At 45.4% G+C, this 14177-nt stretch overlaps 1 protein-coding gene across 7 annotated transcripts in view; it reads left to right on the top strand.

Annotated features, from left to right (window-relative positions):
- Positions 1 to 14177, top strand: part of vamp4 (vesicle-associated membrane protein 4) — a 102419-nt gene that overhangs the window by 34105 nt on the left and 54137 nt on the right. For all 7 annotated transcript variants that reach the window (XR_011594093.1, XM_070887374.1, XM_070887371.1 and 4 more), the window contains 2 exons: positions 6102 to 6148; positions 8916 to 8966. Coding sequence is in view for 6 of the 7 variants with exons in the window: in XM_070887374.1 (XP_070743475.1) it covers positions 6102 to 6148; positions 8916 to 8966 (98 nt within the window). In the remaining variant the exon portion in view is untranslated. The remainder of the gene's footprint in view (positions 1 to 6101; positions 6149 to 8915; positions 8967 to 14177) is intronic.

The following is a 14177-nucleotide window of genomic DNA, read 5'->3' as shown; positions in this document are numbered from 1 at the left end:
CATGGCACTATTTCGAAGAAGAGCAGGGCAGATCCCCCCAGTGTCCTGGCCAATATTTATCACTCAGTCAACATCGCTAAGACAGATTATCTGATCATTATTACACAGCTGTTTGTGGGACCTTGTGCACAAATTGGCTGCCATGTTTCACTACATTACAACAGTGACTACACTTCAAAAGTACTTCATCGGCTGTAAAGCGCTTTGGGCCATCCTGAGATTGTTAAAGGCGCTATATAAATGCAAGTCTTTTCAAGATAATTTTTTAAAGTTTAATAAATTTCAAATAAGGAACAACAAATATCAGACAGAATTGCAACTAATTTTGCTCCTGTAGTATTGCTAACATCGCAAACCATTTGAGTTTTGCTGTCATGGTTTATGATTTAATTAGATATGCTTGATTGAATTGCTGTCTTGTAACTATCTACCAGGCACAATTGTTATCCTATAAACCTCTGCTGTAGGACTATTTAATTTTGCCTAAAGCATGTGTTTACTGTACTTTAGATTACAGACTAAAAAGATTCCTGGCATAGTTTGGCTGCTGTCTTGCGGTTGAATGTCTTGCAGCACTTTTGAAATGACAGATCAACTTGCCATTTTCTTCTGTAATAATATAGATTCCATTAGATAAGCACCCACTTCCAGGCTTAAATGGTGCTTTTCCTTCATCTTTGTAGGTAGATGACTTTCCATGTAGTATTTATCTGCCATCATTGAACTTGTGAATTTTGTACGCACTGAAGCCTTTGCTTTAAAAATACGATGTGGTCTGTACATGAAGTGCAGTGTATTTGGATTTTCAGAAGGCCTTTGATAAAGTCCCACATAAGAGGGTAGTGTGAACAATTAAAGCACATAGGATTGGAGGTAATATACTGGCATGGATTGAAAATTGGTTAACTGACAGGAAACAAGAGAGTAGGAATAAACAGGTCTTTTTCGGGGTGACAGTGACTGGTGGGGTACCACAGGGGTCAGTGCTTGGGCCTCAGCTATTCACAATATATATAAATGATTTGGATGAGGGAACCAAAATGTAATATCTCCAAGTTTGCTGACGACACAAAACTAGGTGGGGTTGTGTGGAGGATGCAAAGACGATTTAGATAGGTTGAGTGAGTGGGCAAACACATGGCAGATGCAGTATGACCTGGATAAATGTGAAGTTATCCACTGGTAGGAAAAACATAAAGATAAAGTAGTATTTAAATGGTGACAACTTGGGAAGTGTCGATGTACAGAAGGACGTGGGTGTTCTTGTACCCTAGTCATTGAAAGCAAGCAGTTAGGAAGGCAAATGGTATGTTGGCCTTCATTAAGTACAGGAGCAAGGATGTCTTACTACAATTATACAGGGCCTTGGTGAGACCACACCTGGAGTATTGTGTGCAGTTTTGGTCTCCTTACCCAAGAAAGGATATACTTGCCATGGAGGGAGTGCAGTGAAAGTTCACCAGACTGATTCCTGGGATGGCAGGACTGTAGTATGAAGAGAGATTGGGTCGACTTGGACTGTATTCACTAGAGTTTAGAAGAATGAGAGGGGATCTCATTGAAACATATAAAATTCTGACTGGATTGGATAGTCTAGATGCGGGGAGGATGTTTCCCCTGGCTGGGAAGTCTAGAACAAGGGGTCACAATCTCAGGATAAGGGGTAGGAAATTTAGGACTGGGATGAGAAGAAATTTCTTCACTCAGAGGGTGGAATTCCCTACCACAGAAGGCTGTGGAGGCCAAATCACTGAATATATTTAAGAAGGAGATAAATCGATTTCTAGACACAAAAGGCATCAAGGGGTATGGGGAGAAAGCGGGAATATGGTGTTGAGATAGAGGATCAGCCATGATCATATTGAATGGCGGTGCAGGCTCGAAGGGCCGAATGGCCTACTCCTGCTCCTATTTTCTATGTTTCTATGCGGGGGGGAAGGGCAAATTCAAAACTAATCTAGGGAAACATTATTTCAGTGAGCGAGTGGTCAATTTATGGAACAGACTCCCTAGGGAGATGGTGGAAGTCGATAGGATTAGTTCATTCAAATAGGTTTGTTTCAGGAAATAACATTTTGGGATATGGTGTGTGAGTAATTTATGACATGGCGTAAGTGTCGCATTCTCGGGAGGACCAGGTTGGACATGTGGTTTCCAAAGCTCTCCACCACAGTGTGGAGGGGGGGGGAGCTCCTTGCTGACTGACTGACCAATTGCTACGATTAGTCAACAACTCCATATTGTTGTATCCCGTGACTACTAGGATGGTGGAAGGTGAACTAGATAAACTGGGTCCATTTTTGTCTAGAAATTCACAGGAGCAGAGAGGAGATGTGTGTGTGTGTGAGTAAATACTGGAAAGTTCCCAACCCTAGACTAATATCAGCCAAAAATGTGGAGTAGCAGCACGAGTTGCTGCTAATCTTGAAGCTATGTTGCGTGACCTGATACAATTGCACTACAAAACCCCTTTTTAAAGCAGGATCTGGCCCTTTGACTAACTCATTTTAAACATACTTAAGCAAAGTGATTTTCAAGTACTTATATCTGTACTTGTTAAAAAATGCACTTTTTTTTTAAAAGGTTAAGTTTTGCATGGTGCATCCCCTCTGCTCGTTCTCATTTACAGTTTTAGATCTGCTTCTCATTATCTAATGTGGTTTGCAGTCGATTTACACTCTGCTATTTCATTCCTAGCAGCTGGATTTGGTTCCAGCCTGCACTGTTGTGGTGGATGACGTTTCCTCTATAAATGAAAGACGTGCATTTATATAGTGCCGTTCACGACCACCGGATGTCTCAAAGCGCTTTCAAGCCAATGAATTACTTTTGGAGTATAGTCACCGTTGTAATGTAGGAAATGCGGCAAGCTCCCATAAACAGCAATGTGATAATGACCAGATAATCTCTTTTTGTTATGTTGATTGAGGGACAAATATTGGCCAGGACATCGGGGATAACTCCCTTGATCTTCTTCGAAATACTGCCATGGGATCTTTTACATCCACCTGAGAGAACAGGCAGAGCCTCGGTTTAACGTCTCATCCGAAAGACGGCACCTTCAACAATGCAGCACTCCCTCAGCACTGCACTGGAGTGTCAGCCTAGATTTTGTACTCCAGTCCCTGGCGTGAGACTTGAACCCACAACCTACAGGACTCTGAGGCGAGTGTGCTACCCGCTGAGCCACAGCTGACACTATAGGCAGTAAGGTTCCTGCAGAAAGTGATTACATAGGATATACGGCACAGAAATAGGCCATTCGGCCCAACCAGTCCATGCTGGCGTTTATGCTCCATTTGAGCCTCCTCCCATCTTTCCTCATCTAAATCCATCATGTTGAGGTTGCATTGCTTCAGCCTAGAACCAACTGTCCATACTTGAGTACAGATTGATAGTTCAGTCAGAAGGATGGTTGGAAAATGCAGGGGTGAGGTTGTAGAAAGTGACCCTCTGAGATTGGGGATTGAGAAACCTTAAAACAAAAGGAAAGTACGATGCATGTTAAAAATCTGAAATAAAACAGAAATTTCTGGAAAGCACTCAGCAGGTCAGGCAGCATTGGTGGAGATAGAAACAGAGTTAACGTTTCAGGTCGATGACCTTTTATCAGAATTGGTTAAAAAACCTTAATGCCTAGAGTAGACAGAACTTTGTTTTCTATTTGAACCACAGTACACCTGGCCAGGAAGTATTGGATATTTTATGATGCTATGTGCCACAATGTTAAAATAGTTAGTTTCTTGGCACAAACATCACTCATGAGTATAGAAGTTCACTGGAATGTAAAAATTTGCTCTTTGATCTGAACATTTTTCAAATGCTGATATGGCAAACTGTATTTGGATTTTCATCTGTTTGCAGACCTTAGTGGTGAATTGTCGTGACCCAAAGTGCCGAGTGGCTAACCATACCCGATTTGGAGGTTGCACAGAACCTGGCTAGGCCACTTGATGAGGATGTGCCATGCCAGCCATTTTAGAATGGACTTAAAATAGTTTTCAAATAAAAAATACCCTGTAGACTATGTTTTGTTTTTGAATTAGATAATGACATCATGCAGTACTTATATAAATTCCAGTTGATGAGATTTCATTTTTTTTATAGCATCATTTGTAAAATAAAATTAAGAAGATATGGCACGATAGCCAAACACTGCATCCCAAATCATTTTATTAGATTTACCATTTGTAGTAATGTGTAAATAAGCCACTAAATCCAATTCCCTTTTAATGTCTCCAATAAACGCTAACCATTTTAAAAACTAAGTATTTAGCCTTTTTTTAATGACTTCATCGAATTTATGTCCTTTTTAAGAGCCATCATTTCTGTGATGGCTATCTAAAGTACACCCAAGCAGGAAAGATTAGATAACTGTAATCATGATAGTTACTTCGATTTAGTAAATGAAAATATTTATCAGAATGGCTGGAAGAAGCCATTTGTTGCATTGATGCCTGTTGCCATACTGTTGCCCAGTCCAGGGATGTACTTTATTGCTAATGCTACTAATATCTTTGCCCCTGCTATCTTACCTGATATATTATTCCAAACGTTTATCAGCCTTTTAAGTAAGGGCATTTTTTTCTATCTGTTATTAATTGTATTTCATCCAAGTGGTCAAACTTGAATTAGTACACTGGGTGTAACTTCCCTGCACCACTGAATACTTTCAGATGCCTCAATGAGGTTTATGTATGTTTTTTTTTTACCCCTGCTTCCTAGCTCAAGTGGGCTGAGACAAATTGTATTGTCCTTGCCACCACCCCAGCTGACACCAGCCCAGACTGGGAATGAATGTGGTCACAACGAATAGTGCAACTACCCCATAGTAATTGGGAACTCCGATTCCAGCACAGGAAGTGCTAAAATGCTTGGTATAAATTGCAATCATCATTCCAAGATGCAAGTAAATCAAAAGTCCAAGCCTCACATTTTTGTGTATAGTGATTGAATGTTTTCAGAACCTAAATTATTTATTTCATTGGCTACATTGGAATACATACCCTAATCCATGTGAAAGTCACTGATATATTTGCTGAGGTATGTATCTGTGTTATGGCATTTTGTTAAATTATTGGCCCAAAATTTGCTGAAACGTTATTGATGTGCAAATCGGCCAGCAACTTGTGCCGAGGAAGAGATACCCCATGAATTGCAAATTGCCACAAGTTGCTGGCCCATTTGTGCCGTTAGCTTCGCGAAAATAGCATTTCTCCCTTAACCTCCCTGTGATTTTCATGAAGTTGCTGCATTTGCACATTAATTGGCCATTAAACTCGCCACAGAAAGTTAAGACTAGTAATTAATAGCTTAAGCGCCCTTTTAACAATGCGATTCTTAACCATGCCAATAAACTTCTCTCGCCCAGAAAGTGAACAATTAAGAGTGTGGAGTCTCTCTTTTTTGTTGTTGGAGATTTTAAAATGTTACAAATCACACATTTTTCTTACTGTTCCTTTCTGCCTCTTTTCTTTCTCTCTCAATCCAATTTTTTTTCCCTCTTTATTTCTCTTTCTATATCTGATTTGACATTGAATTCACCCACTCTAATTTACCCTCCTTCTCAGTCCTTCCTCTATTTCTTTCTCGTTGGTTAAGGAGGTTAGCTGTTTGTCTCATTGTTCACCAAAGTCCCATGTGCCCTGTTTCCCTCGCCACGCTGTTCTCTACTCGCACTTCCAAAATTTTAACTGAAGGGTGCAGGAACAAGTCTAATTAACAGGCATTCCATGAAATACCCTTCTCCAGCAAATGCTGGGTCATTATCTTTTAAATCTGAATCTATTTTGTAATCTGAACATTTTTGTCGGTTATTGAGGCGAGGACATAAATGCTGTGATCCAGAGTCAAGTTGGGTTCTGCGTGATTTACGTTAATTTCTACCATCAAGCAGCCACTGTGACTGAATGAGGGCATATGAGCCTACGTGCAAAATTAAAGATAAGTCAACCAGCCATGTGTAAACAGATGCCTTCAAGCTGGTGTTGAGATTAACGGATAGTTCAAGATATGTGACTGAGTAAACTCCCAAAAGTAGCCTCCTGAGGATTACCAGTGCCTGACCCTTATAACAAACATCACTTTTATCTGTTTTGCAGCGGAATCTGTTGGAAGATGACTCTGATGAAGAGGAAGACTTTTTCCTGTGAGTATGTATATTCATTTCACCATGCCATAGGTTTCAATTCTATAATAGTTAATCCTCATCATCGGACGAGGATTGGCAAATCAGCTCATTCTGCTGAGATCACCGTAATGAGGCTTCAGCCCCATCTTGAATCACATACAAGATTCTGAAGGGGATTAACAGGGTCAATGCTGAGAGGTTGTTTCCCCTGGCTGGAGTGTCTAGAACTAGGGGGCACAGTCTCGGGATAAGGGGTAAGCCATTTAAGACAAAGATGAGGTGGAATTTCTTCACTGAGCGGGTTGTGAATCTTTGGAATTCTCTGCCCCATAGGGCAGTGGATAATAAGTCTCTGAATATATTCAAGACTGAGATAGATATATTTTTGGAGTCTAGGGGAATCAAAAGATATGGAGATCGGGCGGGAAAGTTGAGTTGAGGGCGATGATCAGCCATGATCTTATTGAATGGCGGAGCAGGCTCGAGGGGCCATATGGCCTACTCCTGCTCCTATTCCTTATGACCTTTCCGCGCTCTCTTTTCCGCCAGTCCAAAATAAACTTTGAGATGTAATTGTACAGGTCTTTTAAAATTAGATTTATAATTAAAATGATTTAACTATTTTTGAACTTCCTCTAAGCAGAAGCACTTGTTTACGTTGTCAGTAACGGGAGGTGTGGACTTGAATTTTGTGACTCAGAATAATTCTGGTTAACTTTCTGCAGTGCATTTACTTGCTGTATTTCTGCTTTTAAAAAGCTGTTCTTCGGGGAATTTTGCTGAAAACACACACGATCACTTACTGCAGGGCTGTTTAAACTGTTGTCTGTATGGGTACGTGCATGCATACTATGGAGCCTTGAGTCACATGCAAAGTTTAAATCAATGCTCTCTTTAATTTGCTGATACTAACTGGTCTTGGCGTTCTGATTTAAGCTTTATCCACCAGTGAGGCAACATTGCTTAAAAACAGCCATTTCCAAACTCTAGGCCCGCAGAACTCAAACTGAACAAATCAATAAATAAACAATGCACACGCAGACAGGACTAAGTTGTTCAAGCTTTAAAGGGAAATACCAGGTTGTTCTGAATGGTAGCCAGGTTTGGCTGTGACTGCACTTACTGTAAATTTGATGATTATTTCACATTAGAAACCTTCCACTAATACCAAAACTATCAATTGAATACTGTATTTTTATAGTTTGGCAAAAAATAATTCTAAAAAGTGCTGCAGGCCCAGAGAATCCATTTTGTTAGCTGCCTTTCTTATCAGCAAAGTTCCGTAACTACTTAATTAAGCTTCAAGAAAGAATATATCCGCAGCATAACTAAGACCGCCTATTTCCACCTCCGTAACATCGCCCGTCTCTGCCCTTGTCTCAGCTCATTCGCTGCTGAAGCCCTCATCCATGCCTTTGTTACCTCTAGATTTGACTGTTCCAACGCACTCCTGGCTGGCCTCCCATGTTCTATCCTATGTAAACTAGAGGTGATCCAAAACTCGGCTCGGCTGCCTGTGTCCTAACTCTCACCAAGTCCCGTTCACCTATCACCCCTGTGCTCGCTGACCTACATTGACTCCCGGTTAAACAACACCTCGATTTTCAAAATTCTCATCCTTGTTTTCAAATCCTTCCATGGCCTCGTCCCTCCCTATCTCTGTAATCTCCTTCCGCCCCACAGCTCCCCGAGATGTCTGTCCTCCTCTCATTCTGCCTTCTTGAGCGACACCACACTCTAAACCAGTTAAAACTACAGAGCGGGTTGTTAAGTAACACCCATAGCTTTTGTATCTCATCCATTATGTCATTCTTTTGTAAAAGCTAAATTTAAAACTGCAAGGAAAGAAAATGGATATGTCGTGAGCAAAGGCTTCAATAACATCTACAAGTTTGTACTCCAGTAAGGATTAGTTTTAATCCTATCCCATTTTTATTTGGTTCACTGGCTCTATTCACCATATGTGTGAAGTAAATGATTTCCGCCAACCTACTCATTGAGGGTGGGTGCAGAGGAGATTTCATAATGGATGAAATACAAAAGCTATGGGTGTTACTTAACAACCTGCTCAGTAGTTTTAACTGGTTTAGAGTGTAATGTCTCTCAAGAAGGCAGAATACCAGAGATGAGGGACTTCAGTTATGTGGAGAGATTGGAGAAGCTGGGACTGTTTTCCTTAGAGCAGAGAAATTTAAGGGGAGATTTAACAGAGGTGTTCAAAATTATGAAGGGTTTTGACAGAGCAAGGATAAACTGTATCCACTAGCTGGAGGGTTGGTAACCAGAGGACACAGTTTTAAGATAATTGCCAAAAGAAGCAGAGGGGAGATGAGAATTTTTGTTATGCAGCGAGTTGCTATGATCTGGAATGCATTGTGTGAAAGGATGATAGTAACTTTCAAAAGGGAATTGGATAAATACTTCCAAAGGAAACATTTGCAGTGCAAATGTGGAAAGGGCGGGGAAGTGGGACTAATTGGACTGCTCTTTCAAAGAGCTGGCACAGGCACAATGCTCTGAATGGTGGCCCCCTGTCCTGTTTGATTCCATGATTGAGCACAATTAGCAGTGGAGCCCATTAGGAGTCCACAACAGTCCCAGCTGGGGATCAGTGTTGTATAGAAGGTGCTATGTATAAGGTGGATTGATGGTGATGATCATGATGGGATAGTAAGAATAAAGTTTGATAACCAGCCTAATATGTAATGTTCTCAGATGGTTTGTTTAATTATGATTAATATGCCTATCCTGTTTCAGCATTTCTGATGTAATGTTTTTTCTACAGAAGAGGACCGACTGGACCAAAATTTGGACCGAAGAATGACAAGATCAAACAGTATGTGCTTTTAGATGTGTCCCAATATGATCAGTTTTGAAATCCTGCTCATTTGTTTTATGTAACCTTGAACTAATTGTGCTGTTATACAAAAATACAAAAATATATTTTCTAATTAGGGATAATTAAAAGACTTAAGACAGCAAAAAGCCTTTAGTCCACAGACTGAGAGATCCAGGCTGGAGACCCAGGCCAGGTGACATCTATAGCAAGATCCATAGTTGCCTGTCCTATCAAATAGAGTAATGTGCAATGTTGCAAGAAGGCGATGTGAAAAAAAATATTTAAAGTATATATAATGTTTTTTTCTTCTGAGATTTTTTTTTAAATTACTTTGTCGTAAAGGCATAATAATCAGACAAAGTTTCCCAAGCTTGTTTAATTTATTTAAAAACCCAAGATGTTTTGGGCAGAAGATAGCCATTGGCCCAACCTCGGTGATTCTGGAACTAGTTGCCTTGAAATGGAATAAATCCTGTTAAAATATATCATTATAAATCGTCATCATTCTGATTCCTCTTCCTCCTCAAACAAAAAAAGGTTCACCAATAATTGACATGACAGCCAAAGTCTTCAGGTGGACTGCCACTGTGCTTTGAGACAGTAAGTTAAGTGATAAATGGGCATAATAAATTCGCTGTTTCACAATTTGTTTTTTGAGCTGGGGAAGATTAGAAATAAAAGAAAAAAGAAAAGAAAGGCTAACATTTATTTAGAGCCTTTCACTATCTCCAGACACCCTAAAGCGCTTTATGGCCAATGAAGTATTTTTAAAGTGTAGTCACTGTTGTAATATAGCAAACGCGACAGCCAATTTGCGCACATCATGCTCCCACAAATAGCAATGTGATAATGACCAGATAATCTGTTTTCTTTTAAAGATGTTGATAGAAAGGGATATGTGGTTTACAGGGGTAATCAGGAAAGAAGAGGCGATAAAATACCTTATGTATACCCAGATGTTGAATCAGACTGGTTTACAAGTGAATTATGTAATTCTGTGTTGTTTGCCTACACTGGTACCAACAACATAACTGCTCCATAATTTGTTAACAGCAGCCATTAATGCATAAAAAATGATCATTAAATAAATGTAGCAGTACAACTTGAGAAGTAATGATTGCAGATCGTCTTCCTGCTAATGGCTATACCAACCTCCTGTTTTAATTGGCTTTTGTCTCGCTCTCTCTCTTTCTTTCTCGCTCTCTGTTTCTTTCTCACTCTCTCTGTTTCTTTCTCTTTCTCTCTCTCTCTCTCTCTCTCTCTCTCTCTGTCATCCTGTAACTTACACTGGCCAGCAATGCATTAATGTCCATTTTACCAAAATTATACAGTATATTTAAAAGAATGGAACAACTTTGCCACACTTTATACATGGTACAATCAGCAGAAAGTGATCTTGCAAATTCTGATGGTTGGCAAGGTTAGTATTTGGCAGACTAATTTATTCAGGGATTAGGATGTTGCTTTGATATTTTCCCTTGCTAAAGTAATAACTTACTGTATAGATTTTTAATGGTCTTTTATTGTAATCTGAACTAAGTCGTTGTGATTAATTAGACAGGTTTCCCTTCCAGCAGTGCATTGAATAAATTTAGTGCCACAGAAATGCAAGTGTTAAGCTAACAGCATGCAAGCTATTGAATTTGATAATATACAGTATATATCTTGAAATGCACAATTTTCTTACAACCAGTTGTCTTTTTTTTTAAAGCCAGAGATTTACAATGAGATTTTTTAAAATGAAGTGATTATCTGCAACAAACATTTTTGTGTCCATCTGCGCATCCATGCGTTTGGCTCCGCCCACTTTTGCGCATGTGCACCCGATCCTATTATGCACATGCGTGATGTCACTGAGGTCCAGCCACGTGTGCACAATCTCCCACAGTTGCGGCTGCAGCGTGGCCCACGCTGAACAGAGGATCAAAAGGGAGGTCGGGGTGAGCGAGAGAGAGAGAGCAAGAAGTCGGGGTGAGAGAGCAAGAGAGAGAGAGAGAGCAAGAGGTCGGGGTGTGAGAGAGAGAGAGCGAGCGAGAGAGAGGTCGGGGAGAGTGAGAGAGGTCGGGGAGAGTGAGAGAGGTCGGGGAGAGTGAGAGAGGTCGGGGAGAGTGAGAGAGGTCGGGGTGAGAGAGAGAGAGAGAGCGAGAGGTCGGGGTGAGAGAGAGAGAGAGAGAGAGAGAGCGAGAGGTCGGGGTGAGAGAGAGCGAGAGGTCGGGGTGAGAGAGAGAGAGCGAGAGGTCGGGGTGAGAGAGAGAGAGAGAGAGAGAGAGGTCGGGGTGAGAGAAAGAGAGAGGTCGGGGTGAGAGAGAAAGAGAGAGGTCGGGGTGAGAGAGAAAGAGAGAGGTCGGGGTGAGAGAGAAAGAGAGACAGGTCGGGGTGAGAGGGTGAGAGAGGTCGGGGTGAGAGAGAGCGCGAGAGGTCGGGGAGAGAAAGAGAGAGCGCGAGAGGTCGGGGAGAGAGAGAGAGGGCGCGAGAGGTCGGGGAGAGAGAGAGAGAGCGCGAGAGGTCGGGGAGAGAGAGAGCGCGAGAGGTCGGGGAGAGAGAGAGAGAGCGCGAGAAGTCGGGGAGAAAGAGAGACAGAGAGAGAGAAGTCGGGGTGAGAGAGAGAGAGAGGTCGGGGTGAGAGAGAGAGAGAGAGAGAGGTCGGGGTGAGAGAGAGAGAGAGGTCGGGGTGAGAGAGAGAGAGGTCGGGGTGAGCGCGAGAGGTCGGGGAGAGAGAGCGCGCGAGAGGTCGGGGAGAGAGAGAGAGCGCGAGAGGTCGGGGAGAGAGAGAGAGCGCGAGAGGTCGGGGAGAGAGAGAGCGCGAGAGGTCGGGGAGAGAGAGGGCGCGAGAGGTCGGGGAGAGAGAGAGAGAGCGCGAGAGGTCGGGGAGAGAGAGAGCGCGAGAGGTCGGGGAGAGAGAGAGCGCGAGAGGTGGGGAGAGAGAGAGACAGAGAGAGAGAAGTCGGGGTGAGAGAGAGAGAGAGGTCGGGGTGAGAGAGAGAGAGAGAGAGAGGTCGGGGTGAGAGAGAGAGAGAGGTCGGGGTGAGAGAGAGAGAGGTCGGGGTGAGCGCGAGAGGTCGGGGAGAGAGAGCGCGCGAGAGGTCGGGGAGAGAGAGAGAGCGCGAGAGGTCGGGGAGAGAGAGAGAGCGCGAGAGGTCGGGGAGAGAGAGAGCGCGAGAGGTCGGGGAGAGAGAGAGCGCGAGAGATCGGGGAGAGAGAGAGCGCGAGAGGTCGGGGAGAGAGAGAGCGCGAGAGGTCGGGGAGAGAGAGAGCGCGAGAGGTGGGGAGAGAGAGAGCGCGAGAGGTCGGGGAGAGAGAGAGCGCGCGAGAGGTCGGGGAGAGAGAGAGCGCGAGAGGTCGGGGAGAGAGAGAGCGCGAGAGGTCGGGGAGAGAGAGAGCGCGAGAGGTCGGGAGAGAGAGAGAGAGCGCGAGAGGTCGGGGAGAGAGAGAGAGCGCGAGAGGTCGGGGAGAGAGAGAGAGCGCGAGAGGTCGGGGAGAGAGAGAGAGAGAGAGAGCGCGAGAGGTCGGGGAGAGAGAGAGAGAGAGAGAGCGCGAGAGGTCGGGGAGAGAGAGAGAGAGAGAGAGCGCGAGAGGTCGGGGCGAGAGAGCGAGAGGTCGGGTTGAGAGAGAAAAAGAGAGAGGTCGGGGTGAGAGAGAGAGAGAGAGAGAGAGAGAGAGAGAGAGGTCGGGGTGAGAGAGAGAGAGAGAGAGAGAGAGAGGTCGGGGTGAGAGAGAGAGTGCGAGAGGTCGGGGAGAGAGAGAGAGCGCGAGAGAGCGAGAGGTCGGGGTGAGAGGTCGGGGAGAGAGAGAGCGCGAGAGGTCGGGGAGAGAGAGAGAGAGAGAGCGCGAGAGGTCGGGGAGAGAGAGCGTGAGAGGTCGGGGAGAGAGAGAGAGCGCGAGAGGTCGGGGAGAGAGAGAGTGCGAGAGGTCGGGGAGAGAGAGAGAGCGCGAGAGAGCGAGAGGTCGGGGTGAGAGAGAGAGCGAGAGGTCGGGTTGAGAGAGAAAAAGAGAGAGGTCGGGGTGAGAGAGAGAGAGAGGTCGGGGTGAGAGAGAGAGAGAGAGGTCGGGGTGAGAGAGAGAGAGAGAGGTCGGGGTGAGAGAGAGAGAGAGAGAGGTCTGGGTGAGAGAGAGCGCGCGAGAGGTCGGGGAGAGAGAGAGAGAGAGCGCGAGAGAGCGAGAGGTCGGGGTGAGAGGTCGGGGAGAGAGAGAGAGCGCGAGAGGTCGGGGAGAGAGAGAGAGCGCGAGAGGTCGGGGAGAGAGAGAGAGCGCGAGAGGTCGGGGAGAGAGAGAGCGCGAGAGGTCGGGGAGAGCGAGCGCGCAAGAGGTCGGGGAGATAGTGAGCGCGCGAGAGGTCGGGGAGATAGCGAGCGCGCGAGAGGTCAGGGAGAGAGAGAGCGCGCGAGAGGTCGGGGAGAGAGAGAGAGCGCGAGAGGTCGGGGAGAGAATGAGCGTGAGAGGTCGGGGAGAGGGAGAGCGCGAGAGGTCGGGGAGAGAGAGAGAGCGCGAGAGGTCGGGGAGAGAGAGAGAGAGAGAGAGCGCGAGAGGTCGGGGAGAGAGAGAGAGAGCGCGAGAGGTCGGGGAGAGAGAGAGAGAGCGCGAGAGGTCGGGGAGAGAGAGAGAGAGAACGCGAGAGGTCGGGGAGAGAGAGAGAGCGCGAGAGGTCGGGGAGAGAGAGAGAGCGCGAGAGGTCGGGGAGAGAGAGAGAGAGAGAGCGCGAGAGGTCGGGGAGAGAGAGAGAGAGAGAGAGAGAGAGAGCGCGAGAGGTCGGGGAGAGAGAGAGAGCGCGAGAGAGCGAGAGGTCGGGGTGAGAGAGAGAGCGAGAGGTCGGGTTGAGAGAGAAAAAGAGAGAGGTCGGGGTGAGAGAGAGAGAGAGTGCGAGAGGTCTGGGTGAGAGAGAGAGAGTGCGAGAGGTCGGGGAGCGAGAGAGAGCGCGAGAGAGCGAGAGGTCGGGGTGAGAGGTCGGGGAGAGAGAGAGCGCGAGAGGTCGGGGAGAGAGAGCGCGAGAGAGCGTGAGAGGTCGGGGAGAGAGAGAGAGTGCGAGAGGTCGGGGAGAGAGAGAGTGCGAGAGGTCGGGGAGAGAGAGAGAGCACGAGAGAGCGAGAGGTCGGGGTGAGAGAGAGAGCGAGAGGTCGGGTTGAGAGAGAAAAAGAGAGAGGTCGGGGTGAGAGAGAGAGAGAGAGAGAGAGGTCGGGGTGAGAGAGAGAGAGAGAGAGAGAGGTCGGGGTG

Source organism: Pristiophorus japonicus, chromosome 8 (assembly GCF_044704955.1).
Source record: "Pristiophorus japonicus isolate sPriJap1 chromosome 8, sPriJap1.hap1, whole genome shotgun sequence".
NCBI classification, from domain to species: Eukaryota; Metazoa; Chordata; class Chondrichthyes; family Pristiophoridae; genus Pristiophorus; species Pristiophorus japonicus.
Note: the sequence above shows the minus strand (reverse complement) of the source record. Positions and strands in the feature narration are given on the sequence as shown.